Consider the following 22529-nt stretch of genomic DNA (forward strand, 5'->3'; position numbering starts at 1 on the left):
TCACCGGGGGCAAACTACCTGCCCTCCAGGACCCTTACACCACCCAATGTCACAGGAAGGCCATAAAGATCATCAAGGACAACAACCACCCGAGCCACTGCCTGTTCACCCCGCTATCATCCAGAAGGAGAGGTCAGTACAGGTGCATCAAAGCAGGGACCGAGAGACTGAAAAACAGCTTCTATCTCAAGGCCATCAGACTGTTAAATAGCCACCAATAACATTGAGTGGCTGCTGCCAACATACTGACTCAACACCAGCCACTTTAATAATGGAAATTGATGTAAAAAATGTATCCCTAGCCACTTTAAACAATTCCACTTAATATAATGTTTACATACCTACATATTACTCATCTCATATGTATATACTGTACTCTATATCATCTACTGCATCTTTATGTAATACATGTATCACTACCCACTTTAAACTATGCCACTTTGTTTACATACCCTACATTACTCATCTCAAATGTATATACTGTACTCGATACCATCTACTGCATCTTGCCTATGCCGTTCTGTACCATCACTCATTCATATATCTTTATGTACATATTCTTTATCCCTTTAAACTTGTGTGCATAAGGTAGTAGTTGTGGAATTGTTGGGTTAGATTACTCGTTGGTTATTACTGCATTGTCGGAACTAGAAGCACAAGCATTTCGCTACACTCGCATTAACATCTGCTGTGACAAATAAAATTTGAGCTTGATAACAGCATTTTCAGCAGTTAAATACAACAAAACATTTATACAAACCAATCTATTAATATGGTATTTTAACTCTAATTTGTTTACAAACACGATAGGTGTACTTTTAGTTCATGGTTTATATTGCTTGTTGGCCATTAGCCAATTGGCGTTTCTCAATTACTTCATAGCACGTGAATGCATCCAACTGGTTTTTACGACTTCACAACTGGTAAATTACCACCTCCCACTTAGTTACAAACGCAGCATTAGCGAGAGCTGGTCAGAGGCTTGGAGGAGGCGCTTCTGACGTTGACGGTATGCGTAAATCTGATTTGTTGTTGGCAGCGAGCTGGGCGTCCGAGATGATTATATCAAATAAATAAATAAAAATTCACTGCAACTAAAACGCCAGACCCGACAAATTACAATTCACATCGTATCCACACATCAGCTAAGGAGGAACCCGCGCCTTTTCCTCGTTTATAAGTATCTTTTGGAGAAAAACATCTGCCAGGATTTGCGCAGGAAAACAGCGAACTCCAAGCGAGCAACGATGATCTGTATTTACCATCAGCACAAAAAAGGGAAACAATACGTTTCGGGGAGAGCTCAGTGGCAATAGAGGATGAAATGAGAAAGGAGTATACTGCTTGAACTTGTTATACAACCTCAATCACTGGACGGATATTTTGTATGTTTCTCTTACAATTTATTCGGGGTTCGTAATACTTCTTAATCGCTGAATTTATGCAACATTTGCATCTAAAGGTCACGATTTGTGTATCAATTGTCAACGCAGATTAATAGTAGATCCTGGAGTTCGTGGTTTATTTTTAGGGAAAGGGCCAACGCTTTGTGTGCCGATGCCAACGGCAGATTGCAGGTTGCTCCATCATGGTCGGATCATGAAGTGTCTGACTTTTTTACTCTTACTTCCAGAAACACTGAAAAAGTCTAAAACGACTGGGAAACACACAAGCAGGTTACCAGTATGCTATGAGATTCTAACCCTGTCCTTGAAGAAGAAGATGGCTGCAGAACTGTACCCTGCGACCAACAACGGTACTACGGTGACCGGCACTGACAAGAAAAGCAATGTGCAGGTCACCCAGTCAACAACCACTGCAACAACGCCGACCACCCAGCAAAACATAAACAACAACAACGTCGAACCTCCGAGCTGGCAGTCCTCGCACCCCACGCTACGGGAGAGGTACTCAGCTTCTTACTTATATCAAATTATTTCGATTTTGTTCAAATATGGCTATTGTAAACCAAGTCAATGTCCATAATTGGAATCACACTTTATAATGCTCCATTGTGTAGGGCAGGTTATAATATTGTCTTGCAAAAGCCTTTTATGGAATAGCCCAAGTTGTCATATCTTATTGACACATTTCCTCCCTTCTAGGAACGCCTTGATGTTCAACAATGAACTCATGGCCGATATCCATTTCATTGTTGGTCCCTTCGGTGAATCTAAGAAAGTGCCAGCGCACAAGGTAAGCTCCCTCTATTTGGAGAAATAAGTTGACTTTTCTGAACCATCACGCCTATGATGAGTGACTAATCATGTGTCCGTTTTCTTTCCCTCCAGTATGTGCTGGCAGTGGGTAGCTCGGTCTTCTGTGCCATGTTTTACGGGGATCTTGCAGAGGAGTCGTCCGAAATCCATATCCCAGATGTAGAACCTGCTGCTTTTCTAATTCTGCTGAAGTAAGCCACTCACTCCTCATATTAAACATGACCAGCACAATGTCACTTCAAAATAAATTCAAAGCAAGACAAGTGCCAAAATGCTAGATCAAAGGGCACGGGGAGCACTGTAATTGCTTGTTTCTTTGCTCTTTGTTCATCTTGAAACATTTCTCATTCAAAGCCAATGATTTACCCAGAAGGAATAAGCAGTCTAGAGGATAATGACTTTTTGTTGATACTGTAACAATTCGTCATCCACGCCAATGCAATTAAACGTTGCTGCTTTTTATCCACTTGGGAGAATAGTGGAAGCTGTGCCAAGTCCACATCCTATTTTCCTAGACGGAATAGCCGTCATGAATTCTCCACGTGCTGATTTGCCTTCTTTACTAAACTAGAATCTCATTCTATTCCTCCATTTTGTCCCCTTCAGGTACATGTACAGTGATGCAATAGACCTGGAGGCTGACACCGTGCTGGCCACCCTGTACGCTGCCAAGAAGTACATTGTACCCGCCCTGGCCAAGGCCTGCGTCAGCTTCCTGGAGACTAGCCTGGAGGCCAAGAACGCCTGTGTGCTGCTGTCCCAGAGCCGTCTGTTTGAGGAGCCTGAGCTGACACGGCGCTGCTGGGAGGTGATTGATGCGCAGGCAGAGCTGGCCCTGGGCGCAGAGGGCTTCTGTGAGATTGACCTGCAGACCCTGGAGATCATCCTGCAGAGAGAGACCCTCAACACCAAGGAGGTGGTGGTCTTTGATGCTGTCATGAGTTGGGCCACAGCAGAGTGTAAGAGGCAAGGACTGGGAGAAACCACCCGCAACAAGAGATCTGTCCTGGGCAAGGCACTCTACCTGGTGCGCATCCCCACTATGACCCTGGAAGAGTTTGCTGATGGGGCAGCCCAGTCAGACATCCTGACACTGGAGGAGACGCATGACGTCTTCCTGTGGTACACAGCGGCCACCAAGCCCAAATTGGACTTCCCACTGGCACAGAGGCAGGGCCTGGCACCCCAGAAGTGCCACCGCTTCCAGTCGTCAGCCTACCGGAGCAACCAGTGGCGCTACAGGGGCCGCTGTGACAGCATCCAGTTCGCAGTGGACAAGCGGATCTTTATTGCTGGACTGGGCCTGTACGGGTCAAGTGGTGGGAAGGCAGAGTACAGTGTCAAGATTGAACTGAAGCGTCAACGGGTGACCCTAGCACAGAACCTGACCAAGTTTGTATCGGACGGATCAAGCAGTACATTTTCTGTATGGTTTGAAAACCCGGTTCAGGTGGAGCAGGATGTCTTCTATACGGTGAGTGCCGTGCTGGACGGGAATGAGCTGAGCTATTTCGGCCAGGAGGGCATGACAGAGGTACAGTGTGGAAAAGTGACATTTCAGTTCCAGTGCTCCTCGGACAGTACCAACGGGACTGGGGTGCAGGGAGGACAGATCCCAGAGCTGGTATTCTATGCATAAACTGAACTGATCATAACAGACAAGTATAGGACATATGGACTGTACATCCATGTGTTTAAGCCTTCTAAATAATGTAGCATTAAGACACTACGGTATGTCACTAGACAAAATACTATTTTTATGTGAAGGAATGCTGTTATTTATTTTAAACGTATTTTAATTATTAACTGCAAAAAGCAGTCCCTTGTAAAAAGTCGTATTGCACTTGTGGACAGCCTCTGCAATGTTTTTTTTGTACATAAAGTACGGTTATATGGTTTGCAGCTTGATGCTGATCAATCCTGATGTTCTGTGCGAGAGCTTATGAACCTGCAGAAAATCATAAAAGTTATGCGAGATAAGCCACAGATGTTGCTGCTCATCATTATATAACTCGCTTGCATGTGTAAAATTTGTTTGAGGGGTTATTTTGTTGTTAGAGCACCCTCTAGGTACACAGATGAGTGCTACAGGCAGGTTGGTAAAAGTGATGTGGTCAAACCTTCATGACGCCTTTGTTGGAGCAAAGTCACTAATCTGACCACTTTTAATAAGTGGTAAATAGGTTTGGTTCTCAGTAGCAAGACAACATTTAAAACAGCATTTCTCCAAAAAAGACATTCAACAGTATGGTTCTTTGTTTACAATAACACAGGGAGTATTGCAGGGAGATGGTAGGTACCTATGGCGGGGGCATTGATGCAGAGCTCTCTGGCCAGGACTAAGAAGGTTCTACCCAGGACGTAAACATTTACCTGAGGGAGGGAAAAGAGAATTAAGAGCAGAAATACAGGAGGGTAGTGCAACTTTCACTGAAACCCACCCTGTCAAGTCCACAATGTCCTCATAACATGATCGAGTTACTTAACAATTGAGTAGCTCGTGATCAAATCTGGTCTAGTAAGTGTAACTCAATGCTAAACTGGCGTACTATCTAGAAAGCCCACCGATTCTCCAGAACAGGGGCAGACTAAAGCTCTAGTTTGATCTCCGACCATTTAATTCTTTCCGGCTAACGCTCCAGACCTTAGGACAGCGTTTCCCAAACAAGTCCTGGGGCCCACCCTGGGTGCAGGTTTTGGTTCTTAACCCTAGCACTACACAGCAGATTCATAGCTTGATGAGTTGATGGGAGGTGAGTCACAATGCCTTCCCGTGGGAGAGGAGGGCAGTGATCACTGGCCTGGGTGGGGCACCACAAACTGTGGATTTGTGGAATATCTACCCATAGCACACTGATCCTTGACCGGATAGCACACTCCTACCCTTCAAATACCAGGGGGTAGGGTCAGCTCTTCCAAGGACAGCTGAGAGCATAAAAATACAACTGACCAGCTGTGTCTGAGAAATGTCCCTCCACCCTAACACTGACTTTATACACAGAAAAAATGTGGGCCTATATTTATACAGTCCTTGGCTTTAGTTAAAAAGCTCAACATACTGCATAAGCCAACTTCCATCTTGTTGGATGTTATATCATGGTCAGTGTGGGATTGTGTATACTTAAAAAATAAAAATAAACATCCTTGATGTATCGGACTGTTCAATTATATTTCAGAAGAGGTTTTTATTAATAAAACATTTAAAAAAGGGCTAAATGTCAACGTCATGGTGCAAACACTCAGCGAGTTGAAAAAAGATGGAGAAAAATTAGTGTAGGCCTACTCATTGGAAACTCACCTGCAGGAGGTCACTGAGGTCAAGCAGCATGTCTATAAAGGGGGGGGGGGTTAAATCAAAACCACAGGATAGTACACAATTACATAATTTGGGTTTCCATTCTCTGCAAATGGTACAGCCAAGTGTGTTTGTTATTTTCAATAAAAAGTATTTCAAACTTCCTAACCAGCATTCATTAATACAATATTAGACGTTAGAATATGAAATACATTTTCAGGATAATTTCTGACGCAGCCAACAGTGTACATTAATTTAACGTGTCACCTCAGGCCAGCAGCATTTCTACATATACTGAGCAACAGCTTCTGGAGAATCAGCCACACCCTTTAACCTCTGAACCCCCCCCACACACCACCAATCAGCCTCTGAAGACACTTGTCTCCTGGTGACCAACACAGCCCCTGCTTCAGTCTCTGTGGCGACAGGTGCACGTGTCCAGGGGCGGGTAAAGTGGATTAGCGACAACCCTTTTTAAAAAGCCTCACAATGGGATTATGGTCACCACTGAAATGGAAAAGATAATCATACAGTCTCGATATGAGATTACAGACAAGTCATCATAATAATGAAAACAAGTCCCTCTGTGCAGCTGATTTTCTCAGAGATAAGTTGCCACAAGAATCCTGTTTTACCATTTCAGTAGTATGGGGAAGGAGGGAGGTTACTTCCTAGCCCTGCATGTAAAACGTGTGGAGTTTTCATTTAGACGTGAATACTTGGCTGTAATTCATCAAGGTCATGAATGTGACCATAACCTGGCCCTTCCCAACAACAGCACCTGTGGGAATGATCCCATTAAATGTATTAACTAGCATTTAATTGAGGGCCCCCTGAGCAATCATTGCAAATATCCAGATGTCCCTTCACTGAGCGCCATGCCATTTCAGCTGCTAGACACTGAACAATGTTTGCCTCTTCATTCCTTTTTCTCTACTCCTCATTCCAGTCCTCTGTGAAAGTTCTACAGATCGTTTTCCCCAACTGTGGAAAAGGAAGTGGAGTGGAGCCATGGTTACTTTATCCAACCCTCACCCACGACCCACGTAAACAATGTAATGGGAAAGGCTTTGCTCTGCTCCCTCCATCCTCTTGTTCTAGCAGATAAAACTGTCCCCTGCCCTTCCTGTGAAACCACCGGCTGTTACATAACCACATCATACTTAGTCAATGACAGGAAACGATAAACCAACAGCCGTATAAATGGGATATAAAAAGCTGATCTGCTTAACATTAGGACAGTACAGAATTGGGTATTGAGTGAAACACATGACCACAAGTCATGTCGAAAATGACTACAACTCCTGGAGATTGATGCTACTGCTACATATATACACACTACATAGTGCATTCTAGGGCTGTTCCAGACTAAAAAATAAATCTTAGTCGACCAAGAGTCGTCTGTTCTTTCAACCAATTGATTGGTTGATATTTTTTAAATGTGTATTTTTCCATATATTGACACATCCTATGTGTTTTAACTTCTTGGTGACATGGGGGCAGTATTGAGTAGCTTGGATGAATAAGGTGCCCAGAGTAAACTGCTTGCTACTCTGTCCCAGATGCTAACATATGAATATTATTAGTAGTATTGGATAGAAAACACTGAAGTTTCTAAAACTGTTTGAATGAGGTCTGTGAGTATAACAGAAGTCATATGGCAGGCGAAAACCTGAGACAAATCCAACCAGGAAGTGGGAAATCTGAGGCTTGTAGTTAAAAAAAAAAAACGGAGCCCCTATTGCAGACACAGCGAGATATTGGTTATGTTGCACTTCCTAAGGCTTCCACTAGATGTCAACCGCCTTTAGAAACTTGAATGAGGATTCTACTATAAAGGAGGGGCTCATAAAAGCAGTTTGAGTAAGTGGTCTGGCAGAGAGCCTTGGTCTCATGACGCGCGGTCACGAGAGAGCACTCGTTCCATTGCATTTCAATAGACAAAGGAATTCTCCGGTTGGAACATTGATGTTTTATGTTAAAAACATCCTAAAATGGATTCCATACTTAGTTTGGCATGTTTCTACGGGTTGTAACGGAACTTTTTGAACTTTTCATTCGACGTGACCTGAACCCGCTTTTGGATTTGTGTACCAAACGCCCTAACAAAAGAAGCTATTTGGACATAAATGGACGTTATCGAACAAATCAAACATTTATGGTGGAACTGGGATTCCTGGGAGTGCATTCTGATGAAGATCAAAAAAGGTAAGTGAATATTTAAAATGCTATTTCTGAGTAATGTTGACTACCCAATATGGCAGATATCTTTTTGGCTACTTTGTTGTCTAAAGGCTGTACTCAGATTATTGCATGGTTTGCTTTCTCCGTAAAGTTAAAAAAATCTGACACAGCAGTTGCATTAAGAGAAGTTTATCTAAAGTTCCATGTATAACAGTCATATCTTTATCAATATTTATTATGAGTATTTCTCTCTTGATGTGGCTCTCTGCACAATCACTGCATGTTTTAGAACTACTGAAAGTAACGCTCCAATGTAAACTCAGATTTTTTTATATAAATATGAACTTTATCAAACATACATGTATTGTGTAACATGAAGTCCTATGAGTGTCATCTGATGAAGATCATCAAAAGGTTAGTGATTCATTTATCTCTATTTCTGCTTTTTGTGACTCCTCTCTTTGGCTAGAAAAATGGCTGTGTTTTTCTGTGGCTTGGTGGTGACCTAACATAATAATTTGTGTTGCTTTCGCTGTAAAGCCTTTTTGAAATCAGACACTGTGGTTGGATTAACGAGAATTTTATCTTTAAAATTGTGTAAAATACTTGTATGCTTGAGGAATTTTAATTATGAGATTTTTGTTGTTTTGAATTTGGCGCCCTGCACTCTCACTGGCTGTTGGCGAGGGGTTCCGCTAGACAGGTTAATCAAATCAACTATATTCACATTCACTATATTGTCTAATGCTTTAAGCATACGGTTTGATTAATTGATTTGATTGTGCTGGGCGGGGCTCAGACTTGCTGCGTTGTAAAAAATAAAATAAAAAGAAGACTGGCACCCGTTGTCTCGCTCCCCTCCCTGCTGCAGCGACCACCAAAGACCAAAGTGTTTATCGCGCTGTCCTTGTTGCTGAAGATGCAATATAATTACGGCCATTTCTGACTAAAAAGTTCTGTTACCGAAATTCCTAATTTGTTTAGGAAAAACTCTATTCTCTCAACCCTTGCTCTTTATGTGACACGTATGCATTGCATGCACGTGTCCAAAGACCTATTCACACAGGACTAGTATTACTAGAACGTTGGTTATGGAATTATTACTTAAAAATGTCAGTTATTCCAGAGGATGATTCGTATGGGATTCTTTTTTTTCCCAAACTGCCCCCTGTAATTCTTTCTTTTCTTCCCAATGAATTGACAGTTATGACGCAAGCCTGGAGGTTTTTATTCTAGGCTTGAAGATACAGTATTTCAACATGTCAAGGTGATAGGGCCACACTGATAACTCAAGCTTGGTTCCCAAGTTTCTAAATCATACCAAACCATCTCCTCACTCTGCAGCTGCCTCCGGCATTGTTCTCAACACCAATATGCTGGTTAACTTTGCTATTATGCACAAAGCAACATGGTCTAGGCGCCAATTCAACAGCGCACTGATGTGTTTCAGAACCGTGGACATCGAACTCTATCCAACGAAAGCGCATGTTATAAAATAATCTTAATTTTATTAGTGTTGCACCATTGTTCTTTTGTAATATAACCATATACAATTTCAGTAGCCCATCTTAGACTGGACTGTTCCATTCCCACGACCTCCACAATGGATCAGTCAACAGCGCGAATCAGACATATCTTGTACACCATGAGAGAATATATATTTATTTTTGCTCCTGCTCGACTAAATACGTTTGAATGCACTGGGGTCAGCCCTAGTACATTCGGAAAGTATTCAGACCCCTTCCCCTTTTCCACATTTTGTTACGTTACAGCCCGATTCTAAAATGGATTCAATTGTTTTCCCCCCTCAATCTACACACAACACCCCATAATGACAAAGCAAAAACAGTTTAATTTAAAAATAAAAACATATATATTTTAGAGTAAGGCTGTAACGTAACAAAAATGGGCAAAAAGGGAAGGAGTCTGAATAGTTTTCAAATGCACTGTGGACAAGAAGTATGCTGACAAGAAGTATGTGGACACCCCTTCAAATAAGTGGATTTGGCTATTTCAGCCACACCATTTGCGGACAGGTGTATAAAATTGAGCAAACAGCCATGCCATCTCCAAAGACAAACATAGGCAGTAGAATGGCCTTACTGAAGAGCTCAGTGACTTTCGACGTGGCACGGTCATAGGATGCCACCTTTCCAACAAGTCAGCTCGTCAAATTTCTGTCCTGGTCAACTGTAAGTGCTGTTATTGTGAAATGGAAACATCTAGAAGCATCAACGGCACAGCCGATAAGTGGTAGGCCACACAAGCTCACAAAACTGGACCGCTGAAACACGTAGCGCGTAAAAATGGTCTGTCCTCACTACCGAGTTCCAAACTGCCTCTGGAAGCAACATCAGCAAAATAACTGTTCATCGGGAGCTTAATGAAATAGGTTTCCATGACTGAGCAGCTGCACACAAGCCTAAGATCACCATGTGCAATGCCAAGTGTTGGCTGGAGTAGTGTAAAGCTCGATGACATTGGAGCAGTGGAAACGCGTTCTCTGGAGTGATGAATCACGCTTAATCATCTGGCAGGCCGACAAATGATTCTGGGTTTGGCGGATGCCAGGAGAACGCTACCTGTTCGAATGCATAGTGACAACTGTAAAGTTTGGTGGAGGAGGAATAGTAGTCTGGGGCTGTTTTTCATGGTTCGGGCTAAGCCCCTTAGTTCCAGTGAAGGGAAATCTTAATGCTACAGCATACAATTACATTCTAGACAACTATGCTTCCAACTGTGTGGCAACAGTTTGGGAACGGCCCTTTCCTGTATCAGCATGACGATACCCCGCCCCATGCACAAAGCAAGGTGCATACAGAAATGGTTTGTCGAGATTGGTATGGAAGAACTTGACTGGCCTGCACAGAGCCCTGACCTCAACCCCATTAGGATGAATTGGAACGCCAACTAATCAACAACATCAGTGCCCGACCTCACTAATTGTCTTGTGGCTGAATGGAAGCAAGTCTCCACAGCAAACGTTCCAACATCTAGTGGAAAGCCTTCCCAGAAAAGTGGAGGCTGTTATACCAGCAAAGGGGGGGACCAACTCCATATTAATGCCCATGAGTTTGGAATGAGATGTTTGACGAGCAGGTGTCCACATACTTTTGGTCGTATAGTGTATAATGGTAACAACTATTTGGTTGTAGAATAAACATTTTGTATTCCCCTTTTTTCAAATCAACCCCTTCCCTCCTTCCTCTGTTACTCCACCATCCCTCTCTGCAGTGTGTAAGGATACGAGGTGTTCCTTCCGTCCTGCAGACCAGGTAGAGGCATGCGGCCACCACGTGGGCCACCCTTCGACCCCGTGTCAGGCGTTTACACACGGCCATCTTGTAGAAGTTGAAGGCTGTGTCCAGGCAGTGCTGGTTCAGCTGCAGCTGGTGGCCCAGTGTGTTGATCTGACGTCTCCCTGGAGACAAACACAGACATGTTATTACACACAGTTCGAAGTCGTACACACTCAGACGCACAATCATATGCACTTAAGACATATAATAAACAGAGATCCACACACGACAGGGATTGCAATTACCCTGACGTTCAGTTCAGGTGTTTCGAAATCAGTGTGTCCTTTGCTCTCCTGATTAACTTTGCATGAAAACACTCAGACATTATACACAATCAGATGTCCCAGTGAATACACACAGGTACTCGTAAGATGTGTGTGGCAAACTACTGCTGCTGAGGTAATGCAACATCTTAGTGATTAAATATTCCCCCTGCTTTGCTGAACAGATTGCTTCAGATTATAGGGCAGCCACACATCACCAGCATTACTCATACCTAGGGTTGCACATTTTGGGGAATATTCAGAGGTGGAAACTTTCTGTAGGAATATATGCAAATTAATATTACTACCATTTAAAATGTAGATGTTTTTTTGCATTGGATATATTTACCATATAACATGGAGACAGAAACATAAACCGTTTACCTAATAAGTAGACAATTTCAAATGATTAAATCCTGCCAATAGAAATAAAAAGAGTTTAGTTACAAATTGAACTTAAATGAGTTGACTTCACATGGGAGGATTTCACTGAACAACAAAAGGGAATATTGAATGATCCCAAATGACCCATCTCCCAAAAACGTTTTCAACATACATCTGTAAAATGTCTAGAAACTAAAGCTTTGGTTGTCTTCCTCTCAGGCTTCCATGTCTTCTCCCTGGATCTCCTCAATGTCCACCTCTTGAACATCAGACTGAGGCTTCATCTTCACTGTCAACTTTCCAACCTTGAGGATGGCTCGTTGTCAGGCTCAAATTTGCCCAGATAGCCACCAATTTTTCAACCCTTGTATTGGTCAGCTTGTTGTGTGCTTTGGTGTGTGTGTTCCCAAACAAGGACCAGTTGCGCTCTGAGGGCAGAAGTCAGGCAGAAGTCTTCACGCTTTTTGATGCATTTCAGAACTGCAGTTTCCTCTGCTTGGAGCAACAGTGAAGTGGGCAGGGCAGTACGGATGTCTTCTCTTACATCTGAAAGCAGAGTCTGAACATCAGACAGGATGGCATTGTATCCCTCAATCCGTGCAATGGCTACTGCTATAGGTTTCAGGAGTTTCAGGCTGCTTACCACTCCCTCCCGAAATGCATCATCCAGGAGGATCCTCTTGATGGGCCTGTCCATATCGGCAGACTGTGATATGGCCATTTCTTGGAGAGACTCCTTCCCCTCCAGGAGACTATCAAACATGATGACAACACCACCCCAATGGGTGTTGCTGGGCAGCTTCAATGTGGTGCTCTTATTCTTCCCACTTTGAGATTGCTGCTATAACTTGATGATCCTTCACATACCTAACCATTTCCAATGCTCTCTTGTAGAGTGTGTCCATTGTTTTCAATGCCATGATGTCCTTGAACAACAGATTCAATGCATGAGCAGCACAGCCAATGGGTGTGATGTGAGGGTAGGACTCCACTTTAGACCAAGCAGCCTTCATGTTCACAGCATTGTCTGTCACCAGTGCTAATACCTTCTGTGGTCCAACGTCATTGATGACTGCATTCAGCTCATCTGCAATGTAGAGACCCGTGTGTCAATTGTCCCTTGTAGAATACTGGTTGAAGGGTGGAGATGTAGTTAATTTTCTCTTCCCCACGAACAACTGACCACCCATCAGAGATAACTGCAATCCTGTCTGCTTTCTCTATGATTTGCTAGACCTTCACTTGAACTCTGCATTCAGCAAATGAGTAGGTCAAGCATGTCTGGTTGGAGGGGTGTATGCTGGGTGAAGAACATTCAGAAATCTCTTCCACTACACATTGCCTGTGAGCATCAGAGGTGAACCAGTTGCATACACAGCTCGAGCAAGACATTATCAGCATTTCTCTGACTACGTTCCGCCATTGAGTAAAGAAAAAACTTGTTTCCAGGAGGATCATGAGTTGTTGCTATGGATAAGGTGTCTGAATCATCTTTTTCACCTCAAATAGAAGTAGGGGGACTTTTGTCAGAGGTTGCTTGTTGTGAGTGCTGAGGAAACTTTATGCATTTGGCCAGATGATTCTGCATCTTTGTTGCATTCTTCACATATGATTTGGCACAGTATTTTCAAATGTACACAGCTTTTCCTCCTACATTAGCTGTAGTGAAATGCATCCACACATCAGATAGGGCCTGTGGCATTTTCCTGTAAAGATTAGAAAACTATTTATATTTTAAGTAGTTAGATTAAACAACTCCTTTGTAAGATAACTGTTTTAAAATGAAACATGTATGGAAACAGGTGAATTAACACTCCGTTAGCAGGCTCAAGCAAGCTAAAAACCCACATGGTAGCCAAAACTAACTAGCAGAAATTGTTAACAAGTTAGATATGATTTAAACACACTTTGCTGTAGGCTACTATTTACTAGTTAACAAAAAATCATGCATGTCATAAAATATATTAACCCCACCCAGTATTGTAAACAAAACTTACCAGAAAGCATGTAGTCCTTGGCTCAGACAGTGTAGTAGTGTGGGCTCAATAACATATCATTTGTGTGCAAGATCTTGAGAATCAGCTGTGATGGAAGAATGCACTGTGCATGTAGAGGGTTGCAATTCCATTGAATTAGGGATAGTTTAACCAAAATATGCCACAAGACCTAGAATTGCCTTGTGTATCCAACAAAGGTTCACTGTTATAAGCTAACTTTGATGAATTTAAGCAAAATTCCCTTAGCTGCACATGGCAAATTTCCAGAAAAAGTCCAGAAATTTACCATAAAGTTTCTGACCCTTTGCAACCCTACTCATACCACTCCCTCCTCATTCCCCTCTCCTCCTCAAGTGGTAACAAACTAAATATCCTGATTTCTATACAGCTTTGTCTATGCATCTTCCAAACCCCAACCAGCATCATCATCATCCGGTACATTTATTGTGACAGCTGGATACAATTGGAAAGCCCCACACTAGCGATATATTGAGGCAGTTTGGGTCAAATGCAGGACATATGAGATTTCTCCAGTAATGGGAAAAGGAACCTGTGTTGGTCATTGTGAGGAGACGTGATGAGTTCGAGTGGGGGTAGGGACGGGGGAGGCGGGAGCCGTGCCGGTGGGGAAGGATGATTGCATTAATCAGAGTGTGGGTGGGTGGGAGAGCAGAGGGTGGTCTGGCCAGACACTTGGGATGTTTATGGAGGAGAGCATTCCCTCACAGCACCACTCTTGTTCTCTCAGAGCTCCATAGACACTATATATCTCCCCGCAACATGACAGACCTATTACCCCATACAAACTCACACCCGGCTGTATCTATATGTCTGTTCTTCTCACACACATATATTAGTCATCGTCCACAAAGTCTGACTAACGTCTGTCTCATCCCTACAGACACACTCTGACAGTGCTATGTTTGCAAGCCCCACACACACACACACACACACACACACACACACACCTGCTTAGCAGTTAGCCAGCACTATATTGATCATCAGTACCATGGGAGTAGCAGGAGCCACAGACTACTACTCACATTAGGTTACTGGGAGATAACTGACATTTTACGGCCGAGTAAAAGTAACTTCCAAATAAACGTGACTAAACAAACAGGAAATCATCAAAACTAGGCAACACAGACTGAATGTGTCCGACCAGACAAAGGAAACGTATGACATCAGCCCTTTCCTGAGGCATTCAAGCATGCGATGGATGTTTGCTTGTGCCAACCAAGCAATGCTGTAGACACACCCTGTTAATCTCTCATTGGACATTAAAGGAAATGGGTTGTCCCTACCAAGTTTGTTGTGCTTCTGAAATAAGGTCCCGATACAGATGCCACTTTACGAGGGGATGAGGACCATGTAAAGCAGATGGCATCAGTTTAATCTGTCTAGTATAAGACTAAATGCTTTACTTTCAAGACATCATGAAACACAGCATTAAAAACAAAGGTTAAAATCCTAGCGCACCCACATTTGAGGATTAGGCCTGCTGTAAGTGTAATGAGCTCTTATGATGCATGCACGCCAATGCTTTAGGAATGCAAGTGGTGACCCCTAATGTTAACTCACCGTTCTGCAGGGTCTGGGCCCGGGACTCCCTTCCAACGCCCGTATAGAGCCCTTCCCCAAAAGTGGGGTTCCTTCCAGAGGCTATAAATACAGGAGAAAGAGAGAAGCGTTACATCACGACACCAGGAGTGCAATCTTTAACATTTACAAAACAGTAGGGCTGTGACGATACTTCCTTTAAAATCCTGCTGTATGTAAGATAGTGTGCTATAGCTTGGAAAATAAATACATATGAGACTGGATGACATCATAATGACATTAGGGCTGTTTTCCTAAATAAGTTAAATCTGCTTCATGTTTTGTTTCTTTTCCACGGTACTAGCGAGTTTCACGATACTGATATCACACAATTTAGCAGATCTTATAGCAGGTCCAGCAAAATGCTTACAGTGCCTTCAAAGTATTCACAACCCTTTACCTTTTCCACATTTTGTTGTGATTAAAATTGATTTAATTGTCTTTTTTTTGTCAACGATTTATAGAAAATAAATTCAAAAATGTGTTAAAAAGGTATGAAAAATTAAACACTAATATCTTGATTAGATAACTATTCAACCCTCTGAGTCAATACATGTTAGAATCACATTTGGCAGCGATTACAGCTGTGAGTTTTTCTGGGTAAATCTCGAAGTGTTCTTCACTCCTGGATTGTGCAACATTTGCCCATTATTCCATTTAACATTTTTCAAGCTCTGTCAAATTGGTTGTTGATCCTTGCTAAACAACCACTTTCAGGTCTTGCCATAGATTTTCAACCAGATTTAAGTCAAAATTGTCACTCGGCCACTCAGGAACATTCACGGTCTTCTTGGTAAGCTACTCCAGTGTAGATTTGGCCTTGTATTTTAGGTTATTGTCCTGCTGAAAGCTGAATTTCCTCTCCCAATGACTGGTGGAAAGCAGACAACCAGTCATTCCTCTAGGATTTTTCCCGTGCTTGGCTCCGGGGCGGCAGGGTAGCCTAGTGGTTAGAGCATTGGACTAGTAACCGAAAGGTTGTAAGTTCAAATCCCCGAGCTGACAAGGTACACAATCTGTCGTTCGGCAGTTAACCCACTGTTCCTAGGCCGTCATTGAAAATAAGAATTTGTTCTTAACTGACTTGCCTAGTAAAATAAAGGTCAAATTAATCTTATCCTGAAAAACTCCAATAGTTAACAATTACAAGCACACCCATAACATGATGCAGCCACCACAATGCTTGAAATGGAGAATGGTACTCAGTAATGTGTTGTATTTGCCCCAAACTTACCACCTTGTATTCAGGACAAAAGGTTAATTGCTTTGCCACATTTTTTGCAGTATTACTCGTGTGCCTTGTTGCAAACAAGATGCAGGTTTTCAAATATTTTTGTTATATACAGGCTTCCTTCTGTTAATTGGGTTAGTATTGTGGAGTAACTATAATGCTGTTGACCCATACTCAATTCTCTATTGCAGCCATTAAAATGCTGTTTTAAAGTCACCATTGGCACAACACAAAAACATCCTATGGCGTTCTGCATTAGCATCGAACAGCCCCCGTGATATGCAGCTGTTCAGGGAAGCTAGAAACCGTTATACACAGGCAGTTAGAGAAGCCAAGGCTAGCTTTTTCAAGCAGAAATTTGCATCCTGCAACACTAACTCAAAAAAGTTCTGGGACACTGTAAAGTCCATGGAGAATAAGAACACCTCCTCCCAGCTGCCCACTGCACTGAAGATAGGAAACACTGTCACCACTGATAAATCCACCATAATTGAGAATTTCAATAAGCATTTTTCTACGGCTGGCCATGCTTTCCACTTGGCTACTCCTACCCCGGTCAACAGCACTGCACCTCCAACAGCAACTCGCCCAAGCCTTCCCCATTTCTCCTTCTCCCAAATCCATTCAGCTGAAGTTCTGAAAGAGCTGAATAATCTGGACCCCTACAAATCAGCCGGGCTAGACAATCTGGACCCTTTCTTTCTAAAATTATCTGCCGAAATTGTTGCCACCCCTATTACTAGCCTGTTCAACCTCTCTTTCGTGTCATCTGAGATTCCCAAAGATTTGAAAGCAGCTGTGGTCATCCTCCTCTTCAAAGGGGGGGACACTTTTGACCCAAACTGCTACAGACCTATATCTATCCTACCATGCCTTTCTAAGGTCTTCGAAAGCCAAGTCAACAAACAGATTACCGACCATTTCGAATCTCACCATACCTTCTCTGCTATGCAATCTGGTTTCAGAGCTGGTCATGGGTGCACCTCAGTCACGCTCAAGGTCCTAAACGATATCTTAACCGCCATCGATAAGAAACATTACTGTGCAGCCGTATTCATTGATCTGGCCAAGGCTTTCGACTCTGTCAACCACCGCATCCTCATCGGCAGACTCGACAGCCTTGGTTTCTCAAATGATTGCCTCGCCTGGTTCACCAACTACTTCTCTGATAGAGTTCAGTGTGTCAAATCGAAGGGTCTGCTGTCCGGACCTCTGGCAGTCTCTATGGGGGTGCCACAGGGTTCAATTCTTGGACCGACTCTCTTCTCTGTATACATCAATGAGGTCGCTCTTGCTGCTGGTGAGTCTCTGATCCACCTCTACGCAGACACCATTCTGTATACTTCCGGCCCTTCTTTGGACACTGTGTTAACAACCCTCCAGGCAAGCTTCAATGCCATACAACTCTCCTTCCGTGGCCTCCAATTGCTCTTAAATACAAGTAAAACTAAATGCATGCTCTTCAACCGATCGCTACCTGCACCTACCCGCCTGTCCAACATCACTACTCTGGACGGCTCTGACTTAGAATACGTGGACAACTACAAATACTTAGGTGTCTGGTTAGAGTGTAAACTCTCCTTCCAGACCCATATCAAACATCTCCAATCCAAAGTTAAATCTAGAATTGGCTTCCTATTTCGCAACAAAGCATCCTTCACTCATGCTGCCAAACATACCCTTGTAAAACTGACCATCCTACCAATCCTCGACTTTGGCGATGTCATTTACAAAATAGCCTCCAATACCCTACTCAACAAATTGGATGCAGTCTATCACAGTGCAATCCGTTTTGTCACCAAAGCCCCATATACTACCCACCATTGCGACCTGTACGGTCTCGTTGGCTGGCCCTCGCTTCATACTCGTCGCCAAACCCACTGGCTCCATGTCATCTACAAGACCCTGCTAGGTAAGGTCCCCCCTTATCTCAGCTCGCTGGTCACCATAGCATCTCCCACCTGTAGCACACGCTCCAGCAGGTATATCTCTAGTCACCCCCAAAACCAATTCTTTCTTTGGCCGCCTCTCCTTCCAGTTCTCTGCTGCCAATGACTGGAACGAACTACAAAAATCTCTGAAACTGGAAACACTTATCTTCCTCACTAGCTTTAAGCACCAACTGTCAGAGCATCTTACAGATTACTGCACCTGTACATAGCCCACCTATAATTTAGCCCAAACAACTAGCTCTTTCCCAACTGTATTTAATTAATTAATTAATTTTGCTCCTTTGCACCCCATTATTTTTATTTCTACTTTGCACATTCTTCCATTGCAAAACTACCATTCCAGTGTTTTACTTGCTATATTGTATTTACTTTGCCACCATGGCCTTTTTTGCCTTTACCTCCCTTCTCACCTAATTTGCTCACATTGTATATAGACTTGTTTATACTGTATTATTGACTGTATGTGGCGGCAGGGTAGCCTAGTGGTTAGAGCGTTGGACTAGTAACTGGAAGGTTGTGAGTTCAAACCCCTGAGCTGACAAGGTACAAATCTGTCGTTCTGCCCCTGAACAGGCAGTTAACCCACTGTTCCCAGGCCGTCATTGAAAATAAGAATGTGTTCTTAACTGACTTGCCTGGTTAAATAAAGGTCAAATTTAAAAAAAAAATGTTTGTTTTACTCCATGTGTAACTCTGTGTCGTTGTATGTGTCGAACTGCTTTGCTTTATCTTGGCCAGGTCGCAATTGTAAATGAGAACTTGTTCTCAACTTGCCTACCTGGTTAAATAAAGGTGAAATCAAAAAAATTTAAAAAATTGGCCTCATGGTGAAATTTCAGTTTCCTTCCTCTCCGGCAACTGAGTAAGGAAGGACGCCTGCATCTATGTAGTGACTGGCTGTACTGATACACCATCCAAAGTGTAATTAATAACTTCATTATTTATATTTATTTAACTAGGCAAGTCAGTTAAAAACAAATTCTTATTTACAATGACGGCCTAAAATACTCAAAGGGATATTCAATGACTGCTTTTTATTTTTATTATCCCCCCAATCTACCAATAGGTGCCTTCTTCACGAAACATTTGAAAACATCCCTGGTCTTTGTGGTTGAATCTGTGCTTGAAATTCACTGCTCGACTGAGGGACCTTACAGATTATTGTATGTGTGAGGTACAGAGATGAGGTGGTCATTAAAGAAATCACGTTAAACACTATTATTGCACACAGAGCAAGTCCATGGAACTTGTGACTCAAGCACATATTTACTCCTGAACTTATTTAGGTGTACCATAACAAAAGGGGTTGAATACTTGACTAAAGACATTAAAGCTTTTCATTTTTAATTCATAAAAAAATGCAAACCATAATTCCACTTTGACATTATAGGGTATTCTGTGTAGTAAGTAGACTTCGAGCATTGGCTTGCGAGAGCCAGAACAGCTCATAGGGCAGGATGCCTGTTTCTGTAGTGCGAGGCAGCTTGATGTACAAGTACACCACCTGGAGAGGACGCTAGTCTATCGCAGGGCCTTGCCACCAATCTATTTTAAATTCAGGCTGTAACAACAAAATGTGGAAAAATTCAAGTCATGGATTGAGATTGGACTTCTGGTTTTTACTTAATTCTCTGTACAAGCCAATGATTATGACAACGATTCTGATCTAACCATAAATTAATATATTGCGGCACTGGCCTGAGAAGATTGAAGTTCAATATCTAGCCTAGAATTAGTCTAGTAGGCTCACGTTAACTATACTGAACAAAAATATAAACCCAACACGCAACAATTTCAAAGATTTTTCTGAGTTACAGTTCATGGAAGGAAATCAGTCAATTGAAATAAATTAGGCCCCAATTTATGGATTTCACATGACTGGGCAGGGGCACTGCCATGGGTAGGTCTGGGAGGGCAGGCCCAGCCAATCAGAATTAGTTTTTCCGCACAAAATGGCTTTATTACAGACAGAAATAAATCTCCTTCCCCCTCAGACAATCCCACAGGTGATCCCGAGCTGGCGTGGTTACACGTGGTCTGGGGTTGTGAGGCCGGTTGGACGTACTGCCAAATTCTCTAAAAAGACATTGGAGGCAGCTTATGGGAGAGAAATGAACATTCAATTCTCTGGCAAAAGCTCTGTTGGACATTCCTGCAGTCAGCATGCCAATTGCACGCTCCTTCAAAACTTGAGACATCTATGGCATTGTTTTGTGTGACAAAACTGCACAATTTAGAGTGGCTTTATATTGTTCCAGCACAAGATGCACCTATAATATCAGCTTTTTGATATGCTACACCTGTCAGGTGGATGGATTATCTTGGCAAAGAAGAATTGCTCACTAACAGGGATGTAGACAAATTTGTACACTAAATTTGAGATAAATAATCTATCCGTATAGAACATTTCTGGGATCTGTTATTTCAGCTCATGAGACCAACATTACATGTTTTGTTGATATTTTTGTTCAGTATAGCTAGCTAACTCAGCTGGTCCATTGTTGCCCATGCAAGGAAGTTAGGCTAGCAAGCATGTTAGCTAGGTAGCCTATGACAAAAAAATGTAAGTGTACCGTATGAGCCATAGACCGTTTTGCCAACATGAAAGAGGATGGCATTGGCGTAGGGTGAGTCCAAAAACATTTTGCGCATGCACACAGAAATAAGTACCATGGACAACCACATGATATTTAGCTAAATTGATTGGAATAAATTGTTTTTGGTAATTGGCATCTTTATGTTTGTTTTCAGTGTTTTACACTTAGTATATATAGCCTTGTTTTCATGAGGTTTAAATGTTTAAGTTGAAATAGTGGTGGAATAGCGGATGCAGTGCTCCTGTTGTCTTTGTGCCGACTTGCCAACTCAGTGGTTCTAAATCAGTAGTTGTTTAGTAAACTGTCGAAAACATTAACTTAAACATGCTGCAGGTCATAACTGTTTGGAACATGCAATATTTGCTTTGTGGACTTCACATGACAGATGTCGCTATTCGGTTTTGTGATGAAACAAATATGTAGTTGAATTTACCACGGTGGCGTATGAACGAATGGGTTAGAGCAAACAATGCAAATATGACAACAACGGTTGTAATATGGCTTTCTTACTGGCTTAGCTTCCTCAGAGATATCACCCACGCACAGCTACTGGAAAGACTAGCCAGGGCCATGTACTCTGCAAAAATACCATTCTGCAATCCAAGTGACTAACTTAATGTCATGAAAAACTGCAGGAATAAAGTGATATAAAAGTGTTTTATACTTCTTATAAGCAATGTCTCTTAGCTCTCGAAAACCCTTCTCTCCATAAGGTTCCACGGCTGGCTCTGTGTGAACTACAATTCCAACGTTGTGTTTTAACATTTAGAAACTTCAATAATCATTGCTTGCTAAACGCTTTTGAAACATAACCCTTCTTTCATATCAGCAAGAAATATTATTTGAAATAAAAAAAGACATGCTAACTGTATCTGATTTGCACAGATCCATACGCTGTGTGTGCCTCCAGTTGACAAACTACACTTCCTCCAGAGTTAAGCTAACACACAGGTGTTCAGAGCATTGGCACAGGTGGTCACTGGCTGTTTTTCGTAAAAAGTGCTGTAACATGGAGATCTGGCCATGTGGGAACACTAACCCTATAAAAGGTGTGTAGTAATTATTTTGTGCTGATTTGAAAGACATGTTCCTTATGCTTCCAAAAGGGACGAGGAGTGATGCGTGTTAACGTCTAGAGCAAGCATCAGGGCTCTTAAAAGAAGAAGATACCGTCATCAATAGGCACTAAAAGGTAGTTATCTATGAATGGGCTACCTCTCAGAATAATGTAGCTCGTCATTATAACCAACCTACAATCCATCTGCACATACCATCTCCAGCTACAAACTGTCCCACAGCAGAGGAGCCGCCCCCTCCTGTCTCCATGAACTGGACCTCGGACACGATAATGTTGTCCTCCAGGACCGAGCCACAGCCCACGCACACCGCATCGCCTCTGGCCTGGTCCACATCGATGTCTGTGCCCCCACAGTTCTTACACACTCTTGAACTCATGGTGAAGTCTGCTCACACTGCTCAGCCTGGGGAACAGAGAAGAAACTGGGCCAC

The 22529-nt window shown here is 42.6% G+C and overlaps 2 protein-coding genes across 8 annotated transcripts in view; one reads left to right on the top strand and one right to left on the bottom strand.

Annotated features, from left to right (window-relative positions):
* The window catches only part of LOC115138580 (transcription factor IIIB 90 kDa subunit-like), a 66756-nt gene that overhangs the window by 43351 nt on the left and 876 nt on the right, over positions 1 to 22529 (bottom strand). For 3 of the 5 annotated variants that reach the window (XM_029675552.2, XM_065025731.1, XM_065025732.1), the window contains exons 2-6: positions 22292 to 22520; positions 15223 to 15303; positions 10946 to 11119; positions 5518 to 5549; positions 4520 to 4592 (exon numbers count right to left, since the gene is read on the bottom strand). In XM_029675552.2, coding sequence (XP_029531412.1) covers positions 4520 to 4592; positions 5518 to 5549; positions 10946 to 11119; positions 15223 to 15303; positions 22292 to 22475 — 544 coding nt within the window. In that variant the 5' untranslated portion in view covers positions 22476 to 22520. The other 2 variants (XM_029675553.2, XM_029675555.2) reach the window with 2 other exon arrangements.
* LOC115138581 (BTB/POZ domain-containing protein 6-B-like) lies at positions 1022 to 5678 on the top strand. Of its 3 annotated transcripts, none has more exons than XM_029675557.2 (5): positions 1025 to 1412; positions 1634 to 1907; positions 2106 to 2196; positions 2292 to 2410; positions 2826 to 5678. In XM_029675557.2, exons 1-5 carry the CDS (start codon positions 1388 to 1390, stop codon positions 3856 to 3858), a joined length of 1542 nt encoding a protein of 513 aa, XP_029531417.1. In that variant the 5' UTR covers positions 1025 to 1387; the 3' UTR covers positions 3859 to 5678. The 3 variants fall into 3 exon arrangements, with proteins under 3 accessions (XP_029531416.1, XP_029531417.1, XP_029531418.1); XM_029675558.2 differs by having other exon boundaries at positions 1025 to 1385; XM_029675556.2 differs by having other exon boundaries at positions 1022 to 1907.

This window comes from Oncorhynchus nerka, linkage group LG12, assembly GCF_034236695.1.
Source record: "Oncorhynchus nerka isolate Pitt River linkage group LG12, Oner_Uvic_2.0, whole genome shotgun sequence".
NCBI lineage: Eukaryota > Metazoa > Chordata > Actinopteri > Salmoniformes > Salmonidae > Oncorhynchus > Oncorhynchus nerka.

What these genes read in the sequence shown, in the direction of transcription:
- LOC115138581 (XM_029675556.2), top strand. Translation starts at nt 1,558, where the DNA reads ATGCCAACGGCAGATTGCAGGTTGCTCCATCATGGTCGGATCATGAAG. An exon ending in AGAAAGTGCCAGCGCACAAG is followed by an intron (nt 2,197 to 2,291) that starts GTAAGCTCCCTC and finishes CTTTCCCTCCAG; the next exon opens with TATGTGCTGGCAGTGGGTAG. An exon ending in GCTTTTCTAATTCTGCTGAA is followed by an intron (nt 2,411 to 2,825) that starts GTAAGCCACTCA and finishes TGTCCCCTTCAG; the next exon opens with GTACATGTACAGTGATGCAA.